At 34.4% G+C, this 20176-nt stretch overlaps 1 protein-coding gene across 1 annotated transcript in view; it reads right to left on the reverse strand.

Moving 5' to 3' along the window:
* NCAM2 (neural cell adhesion molecule 2) overlaps positions 1-20176 on the reverse strand; it is a 270530-nt gene that overhangs the window by 120428 nt on the left and 129926 nt on the right. The window contains exons 2-5 of the mRNA XM_002186867.6: positions 11828-11902; positions 10651-10857; positions 8329-8472; positions 3200-3337 (exon numbers count right to left, since the gene is read on the reverse strand). Coding sequence (XP_002186903.6) covers positions 3200-3337; positions 8329-8472; positions 10651-10857; positions 11828-11902 — 564 coding nt within the window. The remainder of the gene's footprint in view (positions 1-3199; positions 3338-8328; positions 8473-10650; positions 10858-11827; positions 11903-20176) is intronic.

The raw sequence follows: 20176 nt of genomic DNA on the forward strand, positions 1-20176 counted from the left end.
CCACCAGATTTTTCTCACCCACTCTTGAAAACCAACTGTTGTGGCTTTCTACCAAATATTTCAAAAGTCAAATACTTCACTTCTTAATCCTGAATGTATCAAATTAATATAGAATTATGTACCAGAATTATCAATGATAAGTAATTGTGTGTTTTTATGTACTTTTCACACTTTTTAATGGTGTGTTTCATAGTGTTTCACAGATCACTTCTTTTCTATCTGAAATTGCATGGGCCATTACTCAGCACACAAAACCCTTCTGCTGTGCAACAGTAATTTATCCAATGAAAAAGAACCCACAATGCTACTTAGAAAGCTTTTAATGCATTTTAGCTATTTTTACATTGGATTTTAATGTATTTTAGCTATTTTGTCCATGTTGCAGACATTCTAATGTCTGAACTTTGAAAACAGTTCGGAACATGAGGAGATAATTCTTTGCTAGAAGGCTCTTCACTGTTCACCACTAAAAACTACAGGACTGTGACCCGGTCCAGGGCATCACTTAAATGCTTCAATCTCCCAAGAGATACTGCAATGGCAATGAAATGAAATATTATTTTCTCTTTTGAAAAGTAAAATTTTATTTGCTCATCCTTTTTCAAGGAATAAATCTGTTTTTCTTTTTATGCCTGTATGTACATAGGTTGGATCTAAAGTGTAAAGCTACAAGAGGAAAAGCAAAATTAAGACAGTCTGGTAAGTCTCTTATTTCATACTTAAAGCAGAGTGGCAAAACTCAGCTTTTGTGTAAATAATAACTGTGTAAGTAGTTCTCTTTCATTAATTTCAGTGAGATCAGGATGACTAATTTATAGAACTTCACAGAAAGTAAAAAGTAAATCTAAGTAGTACATTAGAGAAAAATAATTTAAAAAAAAAGAAAAAAGACCTCAAGTTTGTTTACAAGAGGACTTGAATTTTTTCATTTTCCTCTATATCAACCATTTGTAACTACAGAAAATCATGACATTCAGATCTCACTACAAATACAACTAGAAAAAAAAATGCTACCAAAATTTCTGTGTTGAAAGTAGAAAAGAAACATAAACATTAGATTTCTAAGAGATAATCCAGCTGTCAATTTCTTACCCATTATAACCCTCCAAGGATTTCCATACATTAGAAATTACCCTGATATCAAACTTTGTTCAAAGACTTACTTTTAATTATTTTTGAGTAAATTTGCAAAGTGTTCATATGCAAACTTTAATTAAAAAAAAAAAATTAACTACTATAATTAACATGGTATGCCACATCACATAAAGTACCCCTAAGTCCTTTTGTTACAGTTTATCCTACTTTGGAGACATTACACACTTCTATCCTGGTTTAGTTGAAATCAGGACAACTTTTTCATTGGACTTGATGCTCCTTGTGGGTCCCTTCCAACTAATCTTATTCTGTGATTCTTAATATAGAAATATAGTTTGTATAGATCTTACATATTCCTTTAGATTCTACAGTGACTATAACAAGATTAATAAATAAACAGTAAAGCCGTAAATTTGAATAACTTTTACATACAAATGTAAATATATAGTGTTTTCTTTTTATTGCAAGCTTAAATTATCCTCCAAAGTAAGTATTATTTCTTCTTTTTCTTTTGGAAAAGGAGATGCAGTGGAAATATAGCCATGTAGCTTTTTGTGGCCTACAGACTGATCCTTCTTTTCTGTATTATTTTAATTTTTATTTTGTTTTTGAATCCAGTTCATTTATAGGCTTTCCTTTTCACAAAAAAAAAAAAAAACCACTACAATTTTTCTTTTTTTCTGCATTTTAGTATTACTCTAAAAGCTATTTCGAATCAAGTTTTATCCATTCAACTTCATGTAGGCAAACCTATTTATTACTACAAATGAAGCAGGAAATAGCTCCTAATTGATGTCACTCTACATGACCAACCATGTCATAATCACTTATTTGGCAGCTCCTTCTCCTCCCAAGACTGAAGTTTAGAGCTGAGTGTTAACATTTTTGCCTGGAGTCATACTAAATATACAAAAGATCACTTTTTTTTTTAATATAATTCAGCAAAAAAATTATGTGAAGACAGAACATAGTTTGCAACCCAATGTTTTCAGTTAAATACAGACTGTCTCAATTCAACTGCATATAAATACCAGATAAAAATGAAAGCTGATCAGAAGGTGGATTCATATCCCTGCACATAAATAGAGTCAGAAGAAAATCTCATTCGGCATTTTAAATGCTACCAGATGCACTGTTGGAATTGTACACACCCAGGAGTCGTGGTAATGCAGCACTGGAATGTACTATCTACAACAATCTAGAGAATTCTGCCTCAGATGTTGCTGCTTGACAATGTGGACTAAGAAATATCTGTGCCAGAATCTGCTCTTTCTGCTGAAACTAGCTGTGACTTCACCGTACATAATGACTTGTGTAACCCGGGGTTTGCTGAGAAGGACATGTCAAGGGCAAAGCATTTAAAGCTCCAAACCTAAGACACACTGGAAGAATTTCACTGAAAAGTTGGCATTAAACAGACTGCAGAGATAAAAAGTGCCCTTTATGTATGGTGTCCTTTCCAGGCAATATATGAAGAGATGGTTATCTTTCAACAGGTCAGTGCAGAGTTTAAGACAGGTTTAGTTAAATGCTCCATCTTGTGTCAATTCATTGATTTTCCTTCTTAGAGGTTTATTATAAACTAATAAAACATATAATGCAAATTTTCAGGTAACTCCTCACATATTTCATTCATCACAAAAATAAAATAAATAAAAAAAATCTGTAACTAAGACTCTTAATAAAATGTATCTGTGACTTTTGGGACGGCTCATAAAGTACATTACACAGTGAAGGTGAATAATTATGAAAAATCAAGTGTGTTTTTTCTAAAGTAAATGACAAAACACTGAAAAAGACTGAACTATTATAATCTGAAATTCAAGTCTTGAAATAATTATTTTTCTGTAAATGATGGATAATAATGATCCATGCTTTACATATTTATATTTACTGATGTTATGAAATATAATTAATTCTATTTCCATAGTATAGTAGATTTTTTTCACTATTAAGGAATTACATTTATAGGAAACCAATACTAAACAGATGTGACAATTATATTAAACAAATTAAAAAACGTTTTTTAGAAGCTGATATACTTTGAAATAAGCCATAATAATCAAACAAAGCAAGAAGTCAATTCATCTACTTTACTCCTTACCATTCACAATAACAATTATGTCCCGAAAGTCAATTTCTCCTCTTGCCTCCACTCTTCCTTCACATCTGTAAACTCCTTCATCACTTTTATTGATCTTAAGAATTTGGAGATTATTGTTTGCTAATACTGCAAATCGATCTAGAAAGGAAAATAAGAGATCAAGTGGCTTAAATCAAGTAAATCAAGACAACATGAGGAACACTAACTTTAATGAATAATATTTAAATACTTTCTCTGTACAATCAGAATACTCTGTGACAAAAAATTTGTAAATTTAAAAAGAAAATATAGGCTGAGAAATTTGGGGGTTCTTCATCCCAAAACACATTGAATTTTCTAGAATTCAATCTCAATTTTCCATTCATAATTTCCTACTTACTCCAAGGAGTAATCAACTGTAAGTTAAATAACAATTTATTGAAAAATGAATGGAATAATTAGAAGCATTTACACAGAATAATAAAAAGAATCTCAAAAATTAAATTGAGTAATTTTTAATAAAATAAGCAACAAAATGATGTTTCCCTCTCTGTCCAGACTATCTGTCTTTGTGCTCATTCTACAGCCCAATATTTAATGATTTTCAGCTTGCTTGCCCTCCTTCCCTCCTCCTGTTCCTTTCTTCATTCACTCTTGGTCAATGATATATTTCACCACTCTCTAACACTTCATAGAAATGGGTACAAAGACATAATCCAAAAAAAGAAAGCACTCTATCTTCTGCAAAGGCCAGCATAAACTGAAATTCAATACACATTTTGAGGAGCTGAAGGACACTAAAATCAGGCTCTGAAAGAAAACCATGTACACACTTTTCTGCACTTGCAGGAGCGAAATTATAATCTTCAGGAGTAAACTGGATTGGAATTTAATTTTTCCTCTCCCTACTCTCTGAACTAGTGTATTTGGTTTATGTGTTTATGTGTTGGCCTCAAGGATCAGATATCCCCTCTGTAATCCATGGAAGACCCTGTGCTACCCAAATTCATCCTGAACTGCAACCCAGAGAAAGAATCCACATAGGAAATGTTACAGACTGACCCCAGGCCCCATTCCCCAATCTCCCTGCATTCCTTGGGGTGGACGAGGTAGAGGAGTCAGCAATGAAAGAGTAAAGTCTGGTAAAAATGAGAGGGGAGATATTGCTTTAATTTTGTGTTTCTGTTTCAACACTTAACACTATATAACTGGCAATAAATTCAACTAATTTTCCCCTCCATCAAACTCATTTTGCTAATGCTGGTGAGTATTCTCCCTGTCTTAATCTCAACATAATTTTTGTCTCATTTTCTTCCACAATCATGTATTTAGTTGCAGGTTTTTGGGTTTTGGTTTTGTTGGGTTTTTTTTTTATGTTGTTTATTTTTTTGTTTTTTGTTTTTTTTTTTTTTGTAAGACTTTGAGAGGATACAGAAGTGGCTTCTTTGAAAAGCTTCTAGAAGTTTCACCCATGTCCAAGAGAGCCATTGCCAGCAGGCTCTAAGAAGGACCTGCCCCTGGCCAAGGCCATCAGCAGCTCTGGATTAACAGATTTAAAACAGGGAAAAGTTTATGTACAACAACAATTGCAGCCAGGGGAGGAGTGAGAAGACATGAGAAGAACCACACTGCAGACACCCAGGTCAGTGAAGAAGGAGGAAGAGGAGGTGTCAGACCAGAGATCCCCTGGCAGGCCATGGTGCAGACCACAGAGAAGCAGCTGTGCCCCTGTAGCCCATCAGGTCCACAAGGGAGCAGAGATCCACCTGTATGTCCAAGATGACCTGGTCAGACCAGAGGGATGCCTGAAGGAGGCTGTGACCCTGTGGGAAGCCTGTGCTGGAGCAGGCTCCTGTCAGGACCTGTGAATCCATGGAGCGAGGAACCTGTGCCAAAGCAGGTTTTGTGCCAGGTCTGGGATGCCCATGGGGGACCCATGCTGGAGTGGTTCTTGAAGAACTGCAGGCTGTTGGAAGGATTGCTGAAATTCTTGGAGCTGTCCCCACACTGGAGCAGGGGAAGAGTATGAGTAATCCTCCCCTGAGGAGGAAGGAGCAGCAGAGACAATGCTTGGAGTCATGTTAAGCCCAAGAAGAAAGAAGGTGTGGGGGAAAGGTGAAATTTAAGACTTTTATTTCTCACTATCCTACTCTGATTTTGTTGGCAATTATATTTTCCTCGAGTCAAATCTATTTTGCCCATGATGGCAATTGGCTCCACGTCCTTATCTCCATCCAAGAGCCTTTTCTTATATTCTCCCTCTCCTGTCCAGTTTCAGAGGAAGAGATTGAGCAGCTTTGGTGACACCCAGCTGAGGTCACCCTCTTGAGGAGGGTAAGTAAGAGAAAGGCTAGGAGGGTTCCTGGAAGATCACCATGGTAAACCCACCAAAATTAGTCAATATTAATTCACTCTTCTGAGGAGAATGACTTCCTGCAATTCACTCATTTTGGGTTTTAAAGAACCTGAAGCCCTGCTACCCAGCTGTTGTTCTTGTTCTATTTTGCACCTTTCAATATCGGAGGATAATGAGATTTAGCAGCTTTCATTTCTAACTAGCAAACAAATGACTTCTGTACTAGTAGTAAGAATTCTAGCATAAAATGAAGAGAAAAATAAAAAAAAAAAAAAAAAAAGAAAATCAGTCTTTACCTGATTCAAGTTTAAAGGACATTAATATCATCCACACATTTACGCAAATTATGTCTGGTTTGTTAAAGTAAGGCTTGAATATTAATGCCATTTCATACACTACCACATAAAAATAACATATATTTTCCTGTTCTGCTCCTACACAATTGCCTACACAGAACTGGGCCTCTAAATGTTTTGAAAAGGGGAGATGCAGCCCTTTTTTTAACCTTTTAGTATTGGTAAACTTTTTTTTTTTAACCATAGACATGCAATATGTGAAATGATTGGAAGGGCTGGAGGTGAGCTCCGTTTCTGTAAAACATTTAAAAAATGAGGGTTCACTTAGTAAAAACTAAATGTTGGTTGGATAACTTTTCAACTTTCATTGCAGAATAATGGATACTACAGTAGATATTCCCATGAGTATACCAGTGAAACATAAACTTTAAGGAATTTATAGATTTTAGAGGAGCTAAAATTTTAGTTAGTTAAATTAACTCCAGTCTTACTAGAGTTAATTAAAATAAATGAGTAGGCCTTGATGAAGTTAAGAGTTAGTAGTTAACTAATAATTGATTGCTTGTCAGCACAATGTTTAGTTAGCTGGGTTTATAATGAAGAATATAGAAACTGACAAAGAGCTTTTAGGAACATAAGACAACTGTGGGCCTCCTCTGTTCTGAAACCAATTGAAGATAAGGAATGGGACTTCTACCAAGAGTTCATTTGTCATATTTGCATTGAAAAGGTAGAAAGGTCAGAATGAGGAAGACTTCATTTACTTTCTCATTTTGGGACCCCTTCCCATGGAAGGGACTACCGACCCATTTCAAGGAACAAACCACGCATGCTTAATAGCTTTTGGAATAATTAGCATATGAAGCGGGGAATGGGATGTACCAAAATTATGAATATGTATTTGTATTTTGGGTATTCAATACTTGTATGGATAAAAGGGATCTGTAATCACCTGAAAGGTGTGATATGTATTTGGGAACTATCCCACACGCTGCCCAGTGTCGCAATTAACGTACACTTTCTAACTTTAAACTGATAAGAGAGTTTTTGACCGTCACAGTTGGATATCGGTACTAGGTCAATATCCATATTTCTTTAATAATTCACCAGAAGTTCACTGTACCATTGATATTGTGATAAAATTGTGCCCTTTACTAAACAGATTTGAGTTGGTGAATCTGGAATAATTGGGCATTACACTACTCCAGATCATCACTGCATTGTTTGGACTCAACCCTCTCAACTTCAACTTCTGATTTAGAAGAACTGTCATCCACATGACCTGCCCCTTCAGTCATATCACATGTTAAGTGCTGTGGCTGATAAGAAGGACTTATGTCTTTTCAGTGGCACTCAATCCAATCTAGAGGAATTTTTGGCTCATGGCTTGCAAATTTTATTGTGTATGTACCACTTTTTGAGCCAGAGTATCCAATAAAATACTGTCTAATAGTAGGACATTACTAAAGAGCTGTTGAATAAAATGTCAAAACTTTGGAAAATGTTCTTCAAACTTTCTTTCCCAATGGAGAGGAACCTAAGACTGAGTCCAAAAGCATCAACTAAGCTTTTTTCCCCTCCAAACAACTGTTCCACATTTTCTTATTTGACTTCATAAAGCACCCAACAAACTTTTAATTTGCATTTTGAAATAAAAATAACAATAAATTTTTAAATAATAAGAATTTTAAATACGTACTGCTACTCTGAGTTTCATGAGTTTCATTACATGCAGAGAGAAAAACTGATGGGAAGTTAGAAAAACTGATTAATTAGCAATGTTAGTTCCATTTTCAGAAAATGTAAAAAAAATCCTGTTTTGGCAAAGATGACTATTGAGGGAGCACTGAAAAAAATGATTCAAAGTTTTTGTGGGCGTAAGTAAAAATAATATTTGCCTATGTAATTGTCTCTCTAGACACTTAGAACTGGCATGTGGGGAAGGTGAGATTTGTCTTAATCCAAGGTTTATCAGTCCAGCTTCAGCAGGTCACTTATATCCCAGTTACCTGTGACCCAGAGGGTAACTTGCCCTTATACAAGCAAACTCTCACAATAATGCAAAATGCCTCTCCACCTGGAATTCTCTGAGCAACTGGGCAAGTATCCCAAAGTCAGGGCTGTGTAGGGTCCTTATCACAGCCTGGTCTGCAGTGCAGTTCATCTCTGTGTGTTTTAAATGTGTTCAACTCCTACAGACAAGGTGCACAAGGAAGAGATCCTGTGAGGGATCTCCCAGCAACTTTTGTGCATTTGAAGAATCATGTTACACCTAAGAAAAATTCCCAATTGGAAAAAATACACACGGGGGAAACCATTGTACACAGATTCTCCACAGATCGCAGAACCTGGTTAAATTACATTTAGGCTGATGAACTAATCAAAAACCCTCATTAAAATCCACCACAAAGTCCACTATGACTTTAAAAAGTCCTTTGTAAAATAAAGTGTTAATATCAATTGGAATGTATAACTTAAAGAGTTACCAAAATACTAACTGTCAGCAATAGTTGTGACTTCCTCATTCCGATACAACCAGCTGACAATGGGAGCAGGTGAGCTCGTAACACGGCAAACAACTTCTGCATCTTCCCCCTGCCTGAACTCTTGTGGAGATACTATGTCCCGAAAAGTGAGCTTTTCTGAAAAGGGGAAAAAATAAAAAAAAACAGAATATGGTAAGTCTTACACTTAACTTAGCATTAAAATTATATTCAACAACAAATAAGATAAATACCACTATTAAATCTTCTTATTGTGATAGTACAGAATTAGCTCCATAATATAGTTCCCCCACAAAAGACTCAAATCATCCTGGATTCTGCCTGTAAAAATCACTTTACAATCCTTTCGTATTGGGCAAACTTTTGTTTATTTATATACATTCTGCAGGTTTTATTTATAACAATATTTTCATTGTTTTCAATGTTACAAAACATAATTTTTAAACTCTAGATCTTAGAAGTTTATGTATTCATGTTGATAGTTTATTTACTCCCTTGTGGGTTTTATTCCTCATTATTCTGTTATTGAATTAAAACCTCATGTTTTTATTCTATTAAATCTTCCATAAAAAACATTAAAATTTGGAAAATTCTCATGAGAAAAGTGGAATTTTTGCTTCACTGTGAAAAAGCGCAGCTGAGTACAATACAACATTAAAAGGCCGGTGAGAAACTTTTAGGTCTATTATAACTATTAGTTCATAAGATTGTATCATTATTTTTAGGAACTAAGAAGATTGTTTTAGGTCTGCTGAGGCTTTTAATTTTTCCAAGCTCAAAAACCCAAATGATATTTGATTATCCACATGTCAAATAAATCCAGTATTTTTAGAAGTCCAAGATGCTATTAATCCATGATCTCATATAAGATCTAACGCAGTTGACTAACACAAACAAAAAAATCTGGGCGAATTCTTGCACACAGAATAAACAAACCAACCTATGTTCTCTCAGGTCAAAGTGGCCAATTACATTTCAGACTAAACTTTGGGGAGCTTATGTCAGAGATGCAGCTTCATCTCTGTTGTTACATCTCTCATAGATTTTTATATCAAGTAAGAAAAAAACCTCTCACAGACATCTGAGAGTCCTAAAAACCAGGCCCTAAGACTACCAAAAAGTTATCCTGCTTTTTTCTTATATTACAAATACGAATCAAGAAATTTTACATGTCTGTTCCCATAAACCTTAACATTATTTGTGTAGGTGTGCAGGTTTGTCTGACCTCAGAATTATTAACATTAACACATACAAATGCTTCTAAAGATTTCCACTTTCTTCAGCATTCTGCTAATGGAATAACTGACAGTTTTATGCATACAAATGAATTCCTGAAAAATTGAAATCCTTTTATTTATGGTGTTTCAATCCACCATGTAATCACTTCTCACTGCTACCACCCTTTTATGGGCTGTTTTAGCAGAAGATTTTTTTTAATCTATGTCTTTTGTTTTCTGAGTTATCTCTACCTCTCAGAAGCAGTGCTTTACCATTCTACTCTGTATTTTTTTCTCATTGTAATTCCTTCACATTTAAAAAACCTATTCACCAAAGAACTTAGATCCTAACTCAGCTGATGGGCTGCTGGCATATGCCCCATCTTTCACCAACAAAGACCTTGCCTTACATCTTCACTGTGCTTGTTTAATGCATAACTTTTAGGTATTTTTGATTGATCTAAAGAATGTGATACAATGTGGTTATTCAACACTGAGAGAAAAGCTATTCAAATCTCTCAGAGAATCTCATACTACAATAGAATGCATTTATTTTTTAAATATGGTCCTCAAGTTGTTGCTTGCAATTGAAATCCATTTTGGTTACTTATCACACTGAGCTTCAATGGCTTATGTCAAAACTCATTCATAGGGCCCAGAATAGCAAAAGATAGAGATTAAAATAACAATTCAGTAAAAAATCCACTTTTTAAATGACATATATTGCACTTCCTGCACTTTTATTTATACACATATTTGTAATATTGCGTAATTTGTAAACTGTATACACATTTGTAATACAAATTATACTGATCTATTTTTTTCCTCCTATTTTCTCATTTCTTTGAGGGCAGACACTGCATCCTCATAAGATGGCATTCTAAAATACAGGAGAAAAGCAATCTACAATACTTCTAAGTGGCCCTCCAATTAATTCAAATATTTGTCATAACGTCTACTTACTAAACTGTGCGAGATGCAATTATTTCGAAGGTAAAGTTCAGAGCTTGGGATAATATTTTGAGAGGCTTTACTTTCTCTGTGCTAGTGGCTTTTAAAACACAGTCTTTTATTTGTAAATTGATAGTATTTTACTTACGATAAATCTCCAAAACTACAGTAGCTTCTTGAGTTTGTCCTTTAGCATCTGCTGCTTGGCACCGGTATATACCAGCATCTTCTATGTTTGCGTTGTAAATGGTGAGGCGTGAGCGGACACCTTCCTTCTGAACAACCACCCTCTGACTAGAAACGATCTTCTCTCCTTGTGGGTTGTACCAATCTATGCTCTCAGGCTCACCAATGGCTACAAACAAAACCAAAACCGACAAAAAAATTATACATTTAGAAGGACATCGTGCAACGTGTATGCCTACCCAATGCATGGTCTATGCAGTGTCAGGAATTTAAACTAAATTCAGGAAGAATTTTTTAATGGAAAGGGTTTTCAAACACTGGCTACCCAGGGAGATGGTGGAATCACCCTGGAGGTGTTCAAGGGATGACTGATTCAGTGACATGCTCTAGTTGACAAGGTGGTGATCAGTCGAAACTTAGACTTGACTTTCTTGGAGGTCTTTTCCACCTAAGTGATTCTGTGATTCTGCAATGTCAGCTAATTGCTAAATTATGCAAGCTGTAAGAAAGACAAGCAGGACAAAACTGCAGGCAGATGTACAATCTTTGAGACAGGCTAAATAGCAGCTCAAGGACTTGAAGAGGGAAAAAAAAAAACACAGAAGAGTATAAAGTCTTATAGGAAAGAAACAGGCTGTCAGTAACTGGATCAACAGGTCAAGTCATCAGGCAATTTCACTGTCAGTGTAGTCAGGCCATGTGTCACTGTCCATGGAAGATCTCAACTCAGCACCATCAAGGATCCATATCAATAAGCTGGAAATGCAAATTCTTATCCACCTGACTGATTACTGCCTCACCAGAAAAAAGTCTCCTTGACTATCTTATTAGGTTGTAGAGGATTTAATTCCTTACTTTAAATAAGTGACAATTTTTTAACTACAAAAGCATCCTAACAGATATAAACTACCTGTACTGATATAGAAATTCAAACTGATTCAGTGTGTAAAGTGATAAGATCCTAGACTGGAAATGTGAAGCCAGTGAAGTCCTAGTATTTGCCACAGTTCTCACAAGTCAATGTGAACATACAACAATATATTAATTTAATATTGTGAAACAACTACTTCAGTTACAAATACATTAAAAAATCAAAATTTAATGAAAATTTTATACCTACAAATAAAATTAATACATACCTGTGCATGTGAAGAACTTGGATTCACCCACACTGAGCTCAACTTTGCTAAGTGAAATTGTTACTTGAAGTAAAGCTGAAAAATATAAAGTAGATTGTAAATTCATTTGAGAATTTATCAGTTTAAATCTTATACTGTCAGGTTTTATATTGTTTTCATTCTATATATTGACCCTGTTCTACAAGTATGAAATTTCAACTAAGCATAACTAAATTTCAACATGTTTTGAACTTATGTACATATTAAAATAGAGAAAACAATCTAAATAAGGATGTTACATGACAATGACAAGCTTATGTCCCAAACCTGAGGATAAAAATGAAGAAGGGGAAAAAAAAAGAAAATGTGATAGAAATATACATGAACATAAAACTAGAAATTAAATGGGGGAAAGGTGATTTGTAACACACAGAACAAGGGTAAATCATGCCGAACTCCACCATCTTATAGGATAAAGTTATAAATTTTGTGTACAAAAGAACAGTGAGTGGCAATTGCTTTCACTTTATCAGGGCTTTTGGCTTTCCCTCCCACAATATTCTCATATTTGAGTGTATTGGATATAAAAAGCAAGGTTTCGTTAGTGGGGCTGGTTGGAGGGGAGGGAGTTCAGAGGTTGTGCTGTGACAGATACAGACAGCTCTAGCTGGGTCACGATGGAGCCACTGCAGGACACAACGGAGAGGGCTGAAGGAGTTTGGAGCACCTCTCAGAACGCCAAAGAGAGAGACAAGAAGGCCAAAGTGATAAGAGGTGCTCCACAGCACAATTGGCAACACTCCAAAACCCTGGCCAATGCATGAACCCATAAGAGAGCAAACACATCCTGAAAGGACTGTGGATAACCCAAAATAGAAAAGAGGAAAGGAGTTAGGCAGGAGCAGTGGAAGAAAAGAGTGAAAAAGGAATGACAGAAAGGAACTACTATGTCCTCATCCCAGCCTCCTGCATTATGCATCACCTCACTGAATGGACTGTTACCTGCATGGGTGGTGATAATAAGGGGAGTGAAGGCCAGGAATGGGAGGGAGTGGATTCTGGAGTCTGGGAAAGACGCAGAAAGGTGTTTTCCCTGTGTCTAATGTCGCTGTCGAGGCAGGACGGGAATGAGAAGACTGACTCAGAAGGCTGCTGAGAGTGAAACTCTGGTTTATTCAAAATGCACCGCTCTTTTTATACAGAGCTTTGTGAGGACCAATTCAATTGGTCCTGAAGTGAAAACAAACCACACCATTGGTACAGAGTGCTTGATGCACAGTGATAGAACTTTAAACAATGTGAATGACAAGAGGAATAAAGAATTATTTACATTCTTCTCCAACTCTTTCCCAGCCTTCTGCCTGGCTAGAAACTCTCAGTTTCTCTCTTTGACTGAATCTGAGACCCACAGTCTAAGTCTCTAGCTTTTTTTTATGCGACAAATTTTACCCATGAATACAACTTCAAAACTTGCTAAACCCCACAACTATTCAGTTCTGTTGACAGTAGAAATTCAAGAAAAGCTGAGCACAGAAAAACTATCAGCAAAGTACTATCCATAGATATTAACATGAGAACTATTACAATTAAGAGAAAGGTGAAATGAAATAGATTTGATATTAACTTTTAAGTAATTAGCCTAAATGAGCAAGAATTAGACAAGATGTGAATTTTTTGTTCCAATAGTCATATCAAAAGCTACACCAAAAAAGGCAAAGAAAACTGTTGATTGCTTCAGTATCAGCCTGCCAATTTAAATTTAACAGAACTGGGTATTTTCCAGATAATTCCCCACAACCAAAACCACAAAATTAAACAACAAATATCTGTACAGCACATAACATTTTTCACCAGATTTCCTGAATTGTGAATGCTTTTCCTAAGAAGATAATCACAATTTAATTTTTTTTAAGTGAATAGTAATATCTTATACCCTGCTCCCATAAGAAAATAGCTTAGAATTAAAAAAAAAAAAAAACAACAAAAAACCAAACCAAAACAAAAAAAAAAAACAAACAAAAAAACCCAGTAAAAAGCCACAAATAACATATCCTGTCTCAGGCAAATGTAAATATCTGTATTTACTCTGCTAAAATAACAAATTCTCAGTCCATAAAGACAACTAGGAAGACAGCAGGATTCCCTAGTCCAGAAAGAAGATGAAGGGAACTGTAAAAATGTTGAATCTAGTACTAGGGAGGAGGGAGTAGTGGCATTTGCAGTGCAACAGTGAGGAGCACAGTGAAGGCTCCTTTAGGACACACAGAGCCCTGACAGAGGAAGAGTCTGCTTGTTCTCATCTCTGGTCTTTATGGCACAAAAACCGAACGCTAAACCCACGTGTAATAAAGGAAATTAGTTTAACACAAAGTTTTACCTTATGTTGTAATATGAATCAAGGAGTCATCAATCATCCAGGAGGCTACTCCAAGCCTCATTTCTTTTTTTACCTGTCAGGTAAAGCTTTGTTTTTTACAAGGCCTCAAGACCTTTAATTGCTGTGTAAACCAAAGTACTAAATACAACCATGGTAATACAGCCAAGGTAATAAATACAGCCATGGAGGAACTTGAAGAGCTTGGATATTTATTCCACGTCACATACTACATCACAATTTTTCTGATACCATATTCTTTTAAAGAGAAGTCATGTATATTTGCTCCAGAAATATATATGTTAGCAGTGAAATATATATGAAATATATATTTCAGCAGTGGTGCTTCAAGGGTAATTGTATTTCTTAATTCCAATAACTGATGTCGAACTAACTAACTGCAATACATTAGGTAATACATGTCAGGTAGAATGTAAGAGGTGGCATGACGAAAGGTGTAAAAATAAAAGAATATTTTTCCTTCATAAATTTAATAGATATTTGAGATTGTAACACAGCTTTGGCAGAGGGCTCAAATCCAATTAAATTTCTTAGTATGAGTATAACGACATAAACTATGTGAAGATTCTAGCTACATCTCCGAAACCAAAAGGAAATATTTTTTCTACATATGGTACTTTAATATTCACAAAATAGAAAAATATAAAACCATCTGTCCCATTTTCCCAGCCTCACCATTTTCCTAGCTTTGCTTGATGTAAATAAAAAAATATTGCTTCATGCAACTTAGAAGTAAAAATATTGCTCAAATTATTAATTCAGAAATCTCTGAATTTTAGTAGTCAGGCAAATTAAGCAAGAAGAATACTCACTTGTTACTTACTGAAAGCAAAACATTGCAAAGAGACAACACATTCAGAAAATTCCACCATACTTCCAAAACTGTCCAGATAGTACAATCTTTGATGAACATGGCAGAAATTTAGCCACAACTCAAATTATTACTGTACACTAACTAATGGATTAATAAAAAAATTGAGCTCTTTACAGTAGGCTGTTGTGAATTTCCTTGAATACACAGACAAATGCTCATTTTATCAGCTCTTTGGAGATATTGCAAAAATTTAGTAGAGGTGCTACCTATGCTAAACTAAGTCCAGAAATAAATAATACCTTCCTGATAGATCTTAAAAAGTACTTTCTCCTCTAATATTTCCAAGAATATCACCTAACTACCTATTCAGGGAAAAAAAAAGAAATGGAAAAAAGGCAAGATGTAAAAGATCTATTTGAGTTGAAGTCTGGGGAGTGTAATGCTACTATAGTACAGCTGTTCTGGGAAAAAGTGAATTCATTTGGGGCTTCCCTCAGTCTTTGGTACATGTCCAATTTCATAGCAAAATAAAAGAGCACTACCAGAACTAGCTGATACAACCAATCCCTTCCCTTTTGATCAGAGTCATTATAAAGGAATTATTATCAGTTGTAATACACTAAAAGGATTCTGCTGAATTATTCCTTAATGGGTTTAAAAAACACTAAGGAAGATAAGTAAGAACAGTAATGAGAGGTCCATTTGTACTTGTTAAATACAGAGACAGATGACTGCATTCATAAGGACTAATATTTAGTAGACTAATTGATTTCAGTCCCATTAGCAGCAGTAGCTTTCAGGTTTCAGAACTAACATCACAAATCTGGCACAGGTGTATGCACAGATGATCACCTGATGGAACAGAAGTGAGGTGCCATCACTGAGAAATAACAAGAATTGTAGCAGTAAGCCACTCACACAGTACTTCTACTGTCCATTAGCAATATGTTACATGTTCAAAGTGTATCCTATACAAATGTACATATAAGTATATAAATATAAAAGATATACAAGGTAATAAAAAGGTAAAGGGGAGGATACTTTAATAAAATCTGAAAAAAATTGAGTAAAACTCTGCTTCATCTAATAAATTTACCCAACATCTTCTTGATAATTCCATTTCTTAAAAAGAAAAAAAATCCCACCCAAGGACTGATAAAACTTTAAAAAACTTACTTTTTTTTTTGCATTGGAAAGAAACCACCAACAAAATATTCTGCTCTAGTTTTCACAATATAAATTGCATACAACATAGGTAACAGTTTCATGATACATCAATACATCTGAAAACCTTTTAGAATTTACTTTTGAACCATTAGACATTGCTCAGTTGTAGAGGGGTCTTTCTAAATCTGTTGGACTGCAAATTCTCTGAAAAGTAGAGGCTAATGGGAAGGCAGTAAAAAGGAAAAGAGCAGCTCTGAAGACAAAGCAAAGCAGAACTTGGGATCAGCATGGAGCGAAGGGAAGCGATGACAGCTACAGACACTCATTTGGATAGATTTGGCACTGGCTTCTAAGAAAAACAAGTAGACTGAAAGATTTAACTGAGAGAACTGTTTGCTTTGCTTTCTTTTTTTTCTTTCCTAATTGTGTTTAGTGTAGTTCTCTGAAAAAAACTACACCCTTGGCTAGTTCTTTGACTTCATTCAGTAAGCAAGCTTTTACTTGGGTGATGTGGTTTTGTTTTCAGGAAATGATTTAACTTGTTTTTTAATATATGCTTAGAAAACTAGACTTCATTATCCTTGAACATGAAGAAATTAATATATTTGTAATAGTTATCAAATTCAATCCCGGAGCAACCACTCACCCAGTTAATCTTTCTACCCTTTATTATGCAGAATTCCAAGAATATTATGTTTAAGTGTGCTGATGCCCAGATAAAAGTGAATGGGTATTGAATGAAAATTACATAACCCTTGAAGAAATAGATTCTCCCTTAAAATTCCAATGATTTATCATTTAAATATACTTTGAAACACCATTGAAAAAACACTTCCTGCATTTTTTTTTATTAATATTATATTTTAGAACCTTTTGGACCTCTAAGCTGAAATGAGGAAACAAACTAGTAAATACACAATGAACTTGCTAAGTATCAGACAGTTCAAGGGAATTTTATTTTAGGGCAAATCCTTGAGTTCTTTTTAAAAATATGAATACTTAAAACTTTCTCAACTACTAATTCAGCAAAGTAAGAAAAACAAATCCAAAAAATCATTAAACAAGCCATAAAGTTACATTTCCATTAGCAAAAGTCTGTTCTAAGCCATTTCTATGAGTAATCAAAAAATTTGGAGCACTATACCTCTTCCCTGAAGAATTCCATTAAAAAACAATATACAACACAACAGAATTCGAGTCTATTAAAAGTTGTTTGCACTTGAGAGGTGGAATAACTCAATGGAAACCATGTTTGGAGATATTTTAAGTCACTTAATGTGCAAAAAAAATAGTTTTTTTCACATAAACAAAGAAAACTCCAACACTTTGGACCTTTGAAGAGGAAATGGCATGTGGTCAAATATGATGCAAGAGATGACCATTATAGATAATGACATAGGTATTAAAATTATCATCATTAAACAGCAAACCCACAATGAAGTCTTAGAAAAAAAAAAATAGGATTTTACCACATACAGACATTTCTCTTATATCCGAGTGAATTATCTATGGCAAAAAAATCCTGTTATCTGGTTCTGAAAAGGAGATGATGTTCCTATTGATCTTGTGAAGTCTGTGAGACTTGTAGTGTTTAAAACCACCTCATGCATTTGTAATCCATTGGAACCAAGAGAATGCTGAAGAATAATATTTTTTCTATGTGCGTGAGAACCTACAGTGAAAAATTAATCCAAACAGACTACTAAAATGTAATTCATTTAATGTTTTCTCATTTAAATGTACTTTTGGTGATATTTTTTTCCCTCTTTAGCAGTTTAATATAAACTACACAAAATTTCCTATTCATCCTTTCCTAATATTCTAATATCCTGTAAACAATGCAGCCCTAGCTTTTTTTCTTATAAATAAAAGTATATTAACTGGCCTAATAATATCCTTCTTCCATTCAATGGCTTTGAATGCTTGTCTGCAAGTTTTGTAAAATAATCTGAAAGACAAACTTCATCTGCAAAGACAACAAACATAAATTTAAACCATAAAGAGTTTGATTATTTTTAATTTTCTAGTGGGCTGACTACTAATAAATCATAAAGCCTTATTTCTCCATGGTATGACAGTACTGAGAGATGTTACATATATAGTTGCTTGGCAGAAAGTTTCACAATTAAGTAGTTCAGTATAAATGAACTTTCCATTTTATCACATTACCCTTAATTTGGATTTGTCAGTAGAGAATACAGTTCAGATTTAAAGTTCTAAGGTTTTATTTGAATTAATATGGATTCCTTCTTCAATGTCTGTCTTATAGATTATGGAGTGTTTTATTTTTAGTTAGACAAAACAGTCTTTGTGTCATCATGAATTAATTTCCTACATCTGTTGAAGCATCATTTTCTCTGATGAGAGGAACTGGAAGTCACACAAAGTTCAAACTGCCTTCTGGGCCAGAACAGATGTTGTAGGGGTGAAATGCACAGTGAAAGAGCACCAACACAATCCAGTTTTGTGCAACAAATACGGAATCATAATCAGAAAATCCTCTGACACTTGCAGCAGAAACAGTTAAATAGATAAGCCATTAATATCTCAGCAGAGACAGTAAACAAGTATAAACCAGTCTGCTTGCTACAATTCCATTCAAAAGACTAATATCAAACAGAAGTTACTCACTACTGTTCCCCCAAAAGTCTAGAAAACTACTGTTTAGAAATAAACACATAAATATTGTATTGAGATTTTCAGGTAGGTTGATAATGAGAGCTCAGTTCTTCAAAACAAAGAAACTGGGTAAAAACAGGTAAATTTTAATATATAGATTTACAAGCCCAAACATATTGAGATATTTAAAATAATACCTAAAAAATATTTATGAATATTTAATATTCTTAGTCATGACTTAGAAACTTTAAAGAAAAATCAAGATTAATAGATAGAGAAATGAAAAAAAATCAATATAGTTTATTCACTTAGAATCTGTGTAAGTGAAAGGCATGATAAAGTGTCAGGCATGACAGGATGCATATATTTAATTCTATTAAAATTATTCTAGCTAAATTCAGTAGAGCTTCTTATTATGCATGGGAAGAACAGTGAAGTTTAAAATTAATTTATTAACAGAATATTAAGATATTTTAACTGTAGAGGAACATACTGGGGAAACCTTTGTCATGTATTGGTCTCATACACATATAGATACATATGTGGAGAAAAAAAATAGTGTAGAATAGGATGATTAAAGTACTATAGAATTCTATTTATCAGTGATGAACATAACCTTAACAAAATCTGCTCAATCTATTTTTTTTTGGAAGCAATAAACAGAAAGAAAAATATTTGATGGGCAAAGAATATTAAGGAACATGCTTCCCAAATTGCAATTTATTAAGTTGGGGAATTCCTAATTTCATAATATCTCCTACACACAATATGAAATCAAAACCAAGGAGTGCCTCAATAAATATACACCTGAAAAATAAGGACCTTATCTTAAAAGTAACAGTTTTTTAGTAATAGTAACCTAGATAGAATAAGTGGAAGGTAGGGCATATGCACTGTGGGAAGGGTTTATTTTTTTAATATTAGATTTCTCTTCCCAAGCAAAAGGCTGTAGGAAAAGAGGCAGTAGCCCCAAGTTGTATTGTGAGAGTTTCTGATTAGATATTAAAATAAATTTTCTTCACTGAAAGGGTTGTTGAGCACAGAAAAACACTGCCCAGGGAAATCCTGGAGTCACCATCACAGGAGGTATTTAAAAGATTTGGATCTGCAGAGACGAGGAACATGGTTTAGTGCTGTGCTTGGCATTGTTCTGTTAAAATGGTTGGACTCGATGATCTTACAGGTCTTTTCCAATCTAAATGCTTCTATGGTGTTTTGGTAGGGTTTTTTGGGTTTTTTTTTTTTTGTTTTGTTTTTTGTTTTCTTTTTTAATCTAGTTTAAATTGAATTTAATATAATTTCCAAAAGACAAGAGGCAATGTTCACTAACAAAAATACAGGAATCTCTTTTTAAACATAGTAAAGCACTTTTTCA

The sequence above is a fragment of the Taeniopygia guttata genome, chromosome 1 (genome assembly GCF_048771995.1).
Source record: "Taeniopygia guttata chromosome 1, bTaeGut7.mat, whole genome shotgun sequence".
Classification (NCBI taxonomy): Eukaryota; Metazoa; Chordata; class Aves; order Passeriformes; family Estrildidae; genus Taeniopygia; species Taeniopygia guttata.